Source organism: Meles meles, chromosome 7, assembly GCF_922984935.1.
Source record: "Meles meles chromosome 7, mMelMel3.1 paternal haplotype, whole genome shotgun sequence".
NCBI classification, from domain to species: domain Eukaryota; kingdom Metazoa; phylum Chordata; class Mammalia; order Carnivora; family Mustelidae; genus Meles; species Meles meles.
In genome coordinates, this window is record NC_060072.1 from 69,066,253 (window position 1) to 69,077,176 (window position 10,924).

Below are 10,924 nucleotides of genomic sequence, written 5' to 3' on the forward strand. Positions count from 1 at the left end.
CAGGGATAAGTGTTCCCTTTCTTTAGCGTCTCTATAGGTAGTGATTTCCCTACTTAACCAAAGAAAAGTAGTGGAAGCAGCTTCCCCCTCACCTATTAAAAGGAGAAAGATGGGTATCTTTAATTGAAAGCAAGCCATCACAAAATTCTCTAATTATAGGCTCAAAGGGGTTTTAAGCTCACGTTGTATCTCCTTGGCTTTCAGCAGGACAGCATTAAATCTTCCTCAAAAGATACAACTCAACCTATTTTTAAACATACCCAAAGAGGGCATTCTAGTCTTCTGTTCCTTTGTTAGGTGATTTTTCCCCCCTTTCTAACCTCACCACAGGTGAACTTTTGCTATTACTAACCTGCAGTCTTCGCATTAGAGTTCGGCTTGGTTTGCTCAGTGGAAATGGTGAATAGCTGGCCAACGTTAGCCTTTTCTACATTGTACTTCCATGTGTCCATCTGTATGAAATTATAACAATTAATTAGGAGATTTGGGTTTAAATCAATAAATTTGGAGCTAGATGCCAATGGAATCAATCACTTCACTGACAAAAGACTGCTATCCTTCTTTCTCTCATGCCTTTCTTTCTCTGCCATCTATTCCAGTGCTAACATCTCTCCTTTCCAACCTCTCATCCAACAATGCCCGCCACCCCACACACACTACAACAAATGCCCACACTCACTGACATTGGTAAATTGCTTAAAACACAGCTACTTAACATTCAGACCTTGGCCCTATTACCCCCACCAAGGGCCAATACTCATTAAAAGCAGAGACTCTGGAGCCCACTGTCTGTGCTTAAATCCTGCTCTGGGAGCATAGGCACATTTTTTCCTATCCCCCTACCTATCTACTACATCATCCGTAGAATGGAGGCAATAATGGGATCTACTTTATAGGGTTGTGGAAAAGTTTAATGAGTTCATACATAAAAAGCCCCCAGAGTAGTTTTCAGGTTCTCTAATTGTAAATGCTATTATTAGTTATTAGCTATTATTACCTATTAGCTATTATTACACCCTTAGTTTTCAGCTACTGTCATCCCCTCCTTGCAGCAAAAGGACATTAGAAAGCATTAAACTATGCCTGATAGGAAGTGGATAAGCAAGAAGAGTTATCCAGGTGAACAATGAAAGAAAAAAGACAAAAAGCAAAGAGATAAAAGAAAGAACGGTATAGTAAGAACAAAAGCAGACCTTCCATGGGGAAAAGGTAGGAAGAGGAAAACATAAGGGAAAAGAAGAAAAGGAGAAATAAGTGAAAAGGTGGGCATGGAGAGGAAAGACAGAAGAAAAGGAGGACCGAGAACCACAAAGGAAACCAAAAATTAGAAATGATTCCATCCTCAGTTTGGGCTGGGGGTCTGAAAAAGAAACAAGTGGGAGAGAAAACAAAAATGTTGGGCCTGGTGAGAAAGCTTGGGACAGGATGATGAGATCCAAGTAGTAACACAAAAGGATTCGTTTGCAGCAACAGGCCTCTCTGTCTTCCAATGACGATAAGTGTACATCCAATAACACACCCATGATCCACTAGTCGTCTTTGCCTTTTCCTCCTCTTCTGAACTGCTTTAGAGTCCGCCCCAGAATTAGGCCCTAAGGCTGGCCCTAGTCAAACGTCTGCCTTGTGTCTTGTCTGCTCTATTGACAAGGCCAAGATGAAGTGATCCAGACCTCATTTTCACTAAATATTCTATCTAGCCTTTTCTTACTTCGAACATTCACAAACCTATAAAGGGAGGTTTCACCTTAAAGGCATCCTCCTCCGCTCCCCCTTTTTGGGTCCATTTAGAACAAGCGGACAGTACTGCAGGCTTATGCCACTAGGAGGGCATCAAAGTGCCCTCCCCACTAAAGAGAATTAACCACCCAATGACTTGGAAACAAGAGAGAGGTTGAATCGAGGTTAAAATAAAACCAGTATTTAAAAATTACTTCTAAGTATTATCCTTATTCAACTGCCCTTTGGTGCAAACTCCGTCCCCATATTTGAGGAAGTCGAGAGACCTTCAAGGGCCCTCTCCCGAGACGAAGTGGACGGACCGCGAGCGTCTCCTCTTGCCCGGGTGAGCTCGGGCCGCCGCCGCCGCCGCCGTCGCCGCGGGAGTCACGAAGCCAGACGCGGCGCGTCTCCGCCCAGGACTCGGGAGACTGCAGCAGCGCGCGCCGCCACCGCGGCCGGGCGGCTCCTGGAGGCTAGGAGGAGACGCGACTCCCGCAGACACGTGACCTCCTCCCAGCCGCCGCTGCCCGCGACCCAGATCCGTCCCCGGAACCCGCGCTTTGCGGGGAGGGCCGGGGGGGGGGGTGGGTACGGGGGTACGCGTAGCGACCGCCCCAGCCCCCGCTGCGCCCCTGTGCGGGTTCATTCGGCGTACTTCTCCCCTGGGTTCGTGCGCCGCTGGCAATCATGAAGGTTTCGGGGATAACCCAGGAGAATGTGAACCTTACTCTTGCTGCAGGATGGAAAGACTTCGATTTTTATATCTACTTATATAAGAGAAATCAACATATATTCTCTCCTTTCCGCCTCCAGCAGAGCCGAGTAGCGGCAGCAGCGGGGCGGGAGCCCTGGGAGTCCCGCAGGACGAGCTTTCCCCTGGCCTCCAAAGCCCCTGATCGCCCACTGAGCCTGGCGGCGTGGGCAGTGCGCATCTCGGGGCACCTCTTGTAACTCTCGCTAGCAGTGAGTCATGCTCCCGGGATGGCTCTGGGGAGAGGTAACCCGGCTCGTGCTGGCTTGTGCTTCCCCGCGCCGGGTGCCGCCGCTACAGGGCGAGCGAGCGCGCGCGCGCACGGGTTCCCCGCGCAGTGATGTGGCAGCAGCGGCAGGTCGGATCACGTTGCTGGCCCTGTGCTGGTACCCGTTGGAGACAGGATTAAGGAGGGAGGCTTTGGAGGTGCCAGCGGTAGTAAACGTGGGCTCTGCACACTCCCGGCGTCGCTTATCACACGGCGGGAGGGGGTACGTGGGGGGGGGGGGAGACCACGCAGCACCACCGGAGGCGATGAGGGGCGACGGAGTTTAGCCGGCGAGTGATAATGCTGCATTGCTTTTCCGCCGTAGCCCCTCTTGTGCCCCCCTCCCCCCTCCCTCCCGCCGCGTTCCTCTGGGAGCACCAGAGGCCCCAAACGTCGTCATCCGCTTCTGTGATTAGTGGCACCGCAATTCCGGCTGCTGCGGGAAGTTTGGGTGGCCCAGGGACACTGTGTCGCCGAAAACACTTGGATTGCGACGTTCTGACTCAGTGACTACATTTTCATTTATTTTAAATCTTTCAGGGAACGGATTTCAAGTTGCCCCATTAGGGGGTAACCTCCAACCAGGGCCAAGGGGTCCCCCCAGGCCACTAAGCGGTGAGCAAACAAGTCTCCAAATTTTCCTTTGGGACTGAAGTTTACCCACCGTGAATTCTCTTTCCTTTCTCTGGTCCAAACCACCAATGCAGTCGGTGGCGAAGCAAAAAGCCACGTTCACGTTCCTGCACCGTAATGACGGACGAACTGAGGGAGTAGCATTTCCGAGCCGAGGAAGCCCTGGCTGCCCCGCACCCCCTGGCGCCTCCTCCCCCTCCCCCAGCTGACTGCAACGCCTTTGGGAAGATGAATAGCTTGGCCGAAGTTGTTTTTCCTTTCCGGTGGCCCTGATCAGGTGTCCCCGCCCCCTCCTGCCTCTCGCCTTCCCTCGTAGCCTGCTCCCGACACCCCCTCCTGGCCCGGCCCCTCCTCCCCCGCCCCCCTCCGGGCTGGACCGCGGATGGTACGTTCCGCACGTGAGCTGGGTGCTGGTCTGGCCGGCGACGCGCGTGCCCTGTGGCCAAACACTGCCCGGAGTGAGAGCAAACTACCAGCGCAGTGGGGCCGGCGCAAGTGTGCGTGCGTGTGTGTGCGTGTGTGCGAGAGAGCGAGCGCGGTGGGAGAGGGGGGGGGAACCAACTGCTTCACACTTTCAACACTGCACTGAAGAAGGGAGAGAGAGACTGGAGACGCACAGATCCCCCCAAGATCTCCCAAAGCTATCGTCCCACAGATTATAGAACAGAACCCCAAAAATCGAAACAGAGGAAACGGACAGCGGTTGAACATGGACGAAGGAATTCCTCATTTGCAAGAGAGACAGTTACTGGAACATAGAGATTTTATAGGGTAAGGTGCACGCACCCTTGCGTATATCTGTCTAGGCTTCAGTTTGATTTTTTTTTTTCTTCTTCTCCAGAAAGTGGTATGGATCGGGCAAGGACAGTGCCCCTCCCCGAATGGGTGCCTGATGCTGATTTCTGTTTTGCAGACTGGACTATTCCTCTTTGTATATGTGTAAGCCCAAAAGAAGCATGAAGCGAGACGATAGCAAGGTAAGTGTAAGTTTCCGATGTTCCCCATAACCTGCCTGGATAGTTAATTAGGGCCATTGATTTCACAGCGAAGCTCTGCCCGCAAATATATTCCAGCCCTTGAGCTTCCCCAACTGTGAATTTTAAGTGGTTTGCTGGATACTCTCAGGGGGAGACTAAACATCACACCTGAATTCAAATTGCATTTCAGAACAGTCCAGAGCAAAAGGTTTCTTGGGCATAATTTATCACATAATATGGGGGTGGGGGTGTTTCGGGGGGGGGGGACTTATTGTCTTATCCAATAAATGTGTAGCTTATTGTTGTCTTTCTTCCATGATTGTCGTATATTAAGGATACCTACAAATTACCGCACAGATTAATAGAAAAGAAAAGAAGAGATCGAATTAATGAATGCATTGCTCAGCTGAAAGATTTACTGCCTGAACATCTGAAGTTGACAGTAAGATGCACATTTTCATTCTTTGCTGCTCTCCCAGGGCGTGTTAATAGCTTGGTACTACTCCCAGAGATATAAGAATAAATGTAAATATCATAAGCCTTACTACTTGTGCTGTAGTGTAGAGTTTCCCACAAACTCAAGAGTAGGTGCTCACAACTGAAGGCAAGAAGTCATGTATAACCCGTCTTCTGGAAAGCTCAAGAAGTATAGGAATAGTGATTCTTTCGGAGTCTTTGCTTAAGTTGCTGTGCAGAGCGGAGTGCCAATCAAGCCTATTATGTGTTTTTAGTAACCAAGTGCCCCCTTCTCTTTTGCACCATTGCAGACTCTGGGGCATCTGGAGAAAGCGGTAGTCTTGGAATTAACTTTAAAACACTTAAAAGCTTTAACAGCCTTAACCGAACAGCAGCATCAGAAGATAATTGCTTTACAGAATGGTAAGTCAGTTCAGGGAGGCCAGCTCCCCCTGATGAACCCGGGCAGCCCACAGAGGGGCAGTGTTTAGGACTCTGCCCCCACCCCCCACCTCCTTCCTCGGGCCCACGGGCTCACTCTCATTTGTTAAATTGCTTATAGTTTCCCTTCGTTGGAAAGTGCCCATTTCCCGAAGCATCCTAGAGGCTTTCAGCAAAACTCAGAGGAATCAGATTTTTATTTAAAGTGGCGGTTGCGCTCTCCACTTTGGCTTTTCAGTTGGGAGTAGAGCGCCCCCCTGCTTCCCACCCCCGCCCCTCGGCAACCGGTGGATTATATCACCCGAATACAGAGGAAAAACCGAGATCCCTTTAGTCAATGTAGGGCCCACGTGATAAGCAGATGTTTTAACGTCGGTATTTTTCTTGTTGCCTCCATTCCTCTGCCCCACCCCCACCCCCTTCCTCGTCCTAGGGGAGCGATCTCTGAAATCGCCCATTCAGTCCGACTTGGATGCGTTCCACTCGGGATTTCAAACATGCGCCAAAGAAGTCTTGCAATACCTCTCCCGGTTTGAGAGCTGGACGCCTAGGGAGCAGCGGTGTGTCCAGCTGATCAACCACTTGCACGCCGTGGCCACCCAGTTCTTGCCCACCCCCCAGCTGTTGACTCAACAGGTTCCTCTGAGCAAAGGCACCGGCGCGCCCTCGGTCGCCGCCCCCGCAGGGTCCGCGACCGCCCCCTGCCTGGAGCGCGGGGGGCAGAAGCTTGAGCCCCTCGCCCACTGCGTGCCGGTCATCCAGCGGACTCAGCCCAGCGCCGAGCTCGCCGCCGAGAACGACACGGACACCGACAGCGGCTACGGTGGCGAGGCCGAGGCGAGGCCGGACCGCGAGAAGGGCAAGGGCTCCGGGGCGGGCCGCGTCACCATCAAGCAGGAGCCGCCCGGAGAGGACTCGCCGGCGCCCAAGAGGATGAAGCTGGATTCTCGCGGCGGCGGCGGCGGCGGCGGCGGCCTGGGGGGCGGCGCGGCGGCAGCGGCGGCCGCGCTCCTGGGGCCCGACCCGGCCGCCGCCGCAGCGCTGCTGAGACCCGACGCCGCCCTGCTCAGCTCGCTGGTGGCGTTCGGCGGAGGCGGGGGCGCGCCCTTCGCGCAGCCCGCCGCCGCCGCGGCCCCCTTCTGCCTGCCCTTCTACTTCCTTTCGCCTTCTGCGGCCGCCGCCTACGTGCAGCCCTTCCTGGACAAGAGTGGCCTGGAGAAGTACCTGTACCCGGCGGCGGCCGCCGCCCCGTTCCCACTGCTGTACCCTGGCATCCCCGCGCCCGCGGCGGCCGCCGCCGCCGCCGCAGCCGCAGCCGCCGCCGCCGCCTTCCCCTGCCTGTCCTCGGTGTTGTCGCCCCCTCCCGAGAAGGCCAGCGCCGCCGCCGCGACCCTCTTGCCGCACGAGGTGGCGCCCCCTGGGGCGCTGCACCCCCCGCACCCGCACGGCCGCACCCACCTGTCCTTCGCCGGCGCCCGCGAGCCCGGGAACCCGGAGAGCTCCGCTCAGGAAGATCCCTCGCAGTCAGGAAAGGAAACCCACTGAATCCTCGCCCCCTTTCTTAGACAGGACGAGGGTTCTCGCGGAGTAATAATATTAATAAGTAAAACACCCTTAACGTTTTTAAGGGAGGAAGTGTAATAGATGCACGACAGGCTTTTAAAACAACAACACAGGTGTTTTGTGTACATTCGGAGTTCCTGTTTTGCTCATCCCTCACCACCCCACCCTCCTGCACACTAACGGCCCTTTCTTCCCCCACCAGCTATAAAAGAACCTCTGCAATATTGATACTTTCTTTAAAGAATTCGCCCAAATCAGTTTTGCCTTTCTTTAGGCCATGTTCCCTTATCTTTTTAAAATGCAGAACCTGTTTCCGGAGGGAGAAGGGTCTGCTCCGTGGGGGAGCTGATTGAACCGGGGTAGGGGGACTGTGGCCCAGGAGTTGACCTCCAAAAGCCAGCGGGTAGTTCCTATCTGCCCGCTTAGCTCTCCCACCTGCTTCAGGAGGCGTTCCACAGGCAGAAGGAGGATCTTTTAGAATTGAATTTACTCTTCAGTATTTTATAATGTTCAGCTTTTTTAAAGGCCTGTATTTTTCAAAGAGGAAGAAGTGAGGATCCAGTCACGTACGTTGCAACCTCTTCTGAAGTGGTTTGAATGGTATCCCTTAGTAACTTGCTCTTGTTTAAAGAGACTCAGAGTTGGGCCATTGTCAGAACTGAGTCAGGGAAGGAGATGGATGAGGAAGGCCAGAATCATTCTTGGTACATTTACTAGCACTTTATGGGGAAATTAACCGTGAATTAATTGACGTGTCTTAATTTCATTCTTTCATATATATACATATACATATATGTATATATAGAGTGCATCTATTCCCACCTTGCCATTATTTAATTCACCATGTTTCTAAGTTTTTAGAATCTTGCTGTAAAAAAAAAAAAAAAGGAATGTGCACTGAACTTAAAAACAAATCCAAAATGATTTCTCCTATTTTCTGTTAAATAACAAAAGTGGAGGAAAGCATTAAACTGGTCAGTTTTGATTGGAAATGCTGTAAAGATGTGGAATGAAGCCTTGGGAGGCCTTCCTATCTCCAAGTCTATGTATTTTCTGGAGACCAAACCAGATACCAGATAATCACAAAGAAAGCTTTTTTAATAAGGCTTAAACCAAGACCTTGTCTAGATATTTTTAGTTTGTTGCCAAGGTAGCACTGTGAGAAATCTCACTTGAATGTTATGTAAGGGGTGAGACACAACAGTCTGACTATAAGTGAAGAAAATATCTGGGTCTTTTAGTCAGTTTGGTGCATTTGCTGCTGCTGTTGCTACTGTTTGCCTCAAACGCTGTGTTTAAACAACGTTAAACTCTTAGCCTACAAGGTGGCTCTTATGTACATAGTTGTTAATACATCCAATTAATGATGTCTGACATGCTATTTTTGTAGGGAGAAACTATGTGCTAATGATATTTTGAGTTAAAATATCTTTTGGGGAGGATTTGCTGAAAAGTTGCACTTTTGTTACAATGCTTATGCTTGGTACAAGCTTATGCTGTCTTAAATTATTAAAAAAAAATAAATACCGTCTGCAAGAAACCAGCTGGTTTAGAAAATTTTAGTATGTGAAGATAAACTAGAAATTATCTTTATATTCTAGTATTTTCAGCACTCCGTAAATTCTATTACCTAAATATTGCCACACTATTTTGTGATTTTAAAATTCTTACTAAGGAATAAAAACTTTAATATATGATACGAGATTGTCTAATAATTAAAAAGGCATAATGCTCCATTAGTTTTAAGGTATCTATGATTTAGGGATGAAAGTTATTAACGTTCTCAGATATACAACTTTGTCATTGGCTTGATAGCACACGTTTCCAGTTTCTTACAAGCCTTCAGGCTCTGGCTATGTCTGCCTACTTGTTTCCAATGTATCTCAATGAAAAGTGCAAAAGAAAAACCTACCAATCCCTTGCGTGGTCTGTTTATGTTAGACCCAATTTGCTCATGATTTTGATTGATGAATTTTTGACTTCTCATCTTAACTCCAGATAGACTTTTGGATGGTCTGGCATTTCTCCTTCACTGGGTCCAGAATAAATACGCTGCCACTTAGGGGTGCTTAACTTTCTTCTTATATTTTTTAGCTCCTTAACCTTTATAAAAAATTCTTCTGTGGGACTTAATCATAGAATTCAAGGAAAAGAAGTAAATTAGTTGTAGGCTTTTCTCAGATTCATGGCCAAATTTGTGATTTGATATAGGAAGGATGTCAATTTTTCGTTTCAATAACTTTCACAAACCCCTTGATTTTTGAAAGGTGTTGAAATAGTAGTCAAAATTTATGAGATGTAGAAAAAGTGCTCCCTCTGCTGACTTACGGCAACCAAACTACCAAGTCCTAGAATGTGGATCCAAAGGAACATCAGAGATGAATTTGTCCAGCCCCCTGCATTTTACAGTATGAAGTCCAGAGCTATCCTGTACCCTCCTAAGATCAGACAACAGCTACCTGTAGCTAGCAAAAGAGGCCAAGATCTACTGCATCCCCAAGTCAGTAAACTACCTACCGCCACAGCATCTTCAACCACATAAACTGAATTTGATTGGACAGCATTCATGAAATGTATAAATAAACCACAAGAACAAAGGATGTAAAAATTACCATTAGAAAACCATGTAGGATTTTGGAGCATTGTAATCTGCTGAACTTGGAAAAATATTGTCTAACTCAGAATAATTGGAAAAATATTTTAAGTATTTTGAGCTACATCTTAATGTCATATTGTAATAATATTAGTTTCATAACCAAAAAAGATTCAGATTTAATTGGAGAACAATAGATGTCTTAGCAATTGTATAATTTCAGTATAAAGTAAACAACCTTCAGGTTGGACCAGATTTTATAGGTCAGTTATTTAGTCCAAATGCCCATGTACTTACATGGTAATAAGATAGATTTTCAGAACTGAAAAATAATACTATCTACATGGCATCTGAAATTTGTTATTTTGGTAATTGATTATTTTATGAGTTAAAACACTGGAGTAATGACTTCAGGAATGATTCACTAAGGATGGTCCTATACCTGCTGTGGTGAACTTTAAGCAAAAACGTGTTGTAATATATGTGATTTTTCAACTTAAGACAAATACCAATCGTGGGTTAGTGCTGCTTGTGTACGTATAGTATACCTATAGTATTATGCCACTTGATTTTGCATACATATATTTCTCAGCAAACATTATTCTGAACTGATAAGAGGCCCTTTCCCCATAAAGACCTAAGGCACTAGAAACTACATTTTAATAACTATTTAAAGTTTAACTGGGGTTTTAGTTCCTATCATTGTGAAAAGTATTTTTTTCATTTAGTTCTCTGTTATTGGCCATGCAGGCCCTAAGTTTTGTTCGAAAGTAGGTAAAGGAAGCCTCAGCCTATTTCTGAATGTGTCACAGGTCAGTTCTGAACCTCTCCGTGGAAGGTGATTGCCAATCTGAGATCCTTAGAAGACAAGGCTGGGCAAACATACTAAGGCCTTTAGACGAAAATGAACAGAGCCCTCATGAACCAATGAAGGCCATTACAATGCTAAAAGCTGGCTGTACTATGGTGATAATTGTCTTTTACTTCAGATGGCAATCTGGTGTTTTCCATTAAACAAAAATTGGTAACCTACCGGACCCTCACATCAATACCCATTGTTCTGTGTTGCTTTACATCAGCTCAAAATGGGTATACTGTGTAGGCTTAAATACAGTGTTAAGTTCTGGTTTTCATAGAATTTAATAGAAGATTTACACAGAAAATTATCACATATTTCCTGTGAGATTTATACTAAAAAACATGTTCAGAATGTACTTTAAAAATAGGCTCCTAGAAAGGAGTTGGACATTTGTCTTATAATTGGGCTGCTCACACTAGTTCAGTGATTCCATACTGGAAACTCCGAACAAATGTCAAACTATACCTTTTTAAAAGTTGATATTTTAAAATTCTGAATCCAGTGATGTCCAAGTTATCTGGCCTCAGGGAACGATATGTGACCCCATGAAACAATGATTCAGAAAACTGAAGCTTCTATGTTCAAGTGCCATATTATTTATCTTTCTTTTTCTTTTTTCCTTACATTTTTTTAGTGGAAAGCTTACTAAAATATGTTACATGTG

The 10,924-nt window shown here is 47.4% G+C and overlaps 2 protein-coding genes across 2 annotated transcripts in view; one reads left to right on the forward strand and one right to left on the reverse strand.

Moving 5' to 3' along the window:
* The window catches only part of SSPN (sarcospan), a 107,636-nt gene extending 107,196 nt beyond the window's left edge, over positions 1-440 (reverse strand). Inside the window, exon 1 of the mRNA XM_046010541.1 lies at positions 353-440. Within this exon, the coding sequence (XP_045866497.1) occupies positions 353-367 (15 nt within the window). The 5' untranslated portion in view covers positions 368-440. The remainder of the gene's footprint in view (positions 1-352) is intronic.
* A 3,294-nt stretch (positions 441-3,734) lies between these two features.
* On the forward strand, positions 3,735-8,505 carry BHLHE41 (basic helix-loop-helix family member e41). Its single transcript, XM_046014054.1, has 5 exons — positions 3,735-4,142; positions 4,285-4,348; positions 4,683-4,790; positions 5,116-5,227; positions 5,679-8,505. Exons 1-5 carry the CDS (start codon positions 4,081-4,083, stop codon positions 6,788-6,790), a joined length of 1,458 nt encoding a protein of 485 aa, XP_045870010.1. The 5' UTR covers positions 3,735-4,080; the 3' UTR covers positions 6,791-8,505.
* Positions 8,506-10,924: the final 2,419 nt, after the last annotated feature.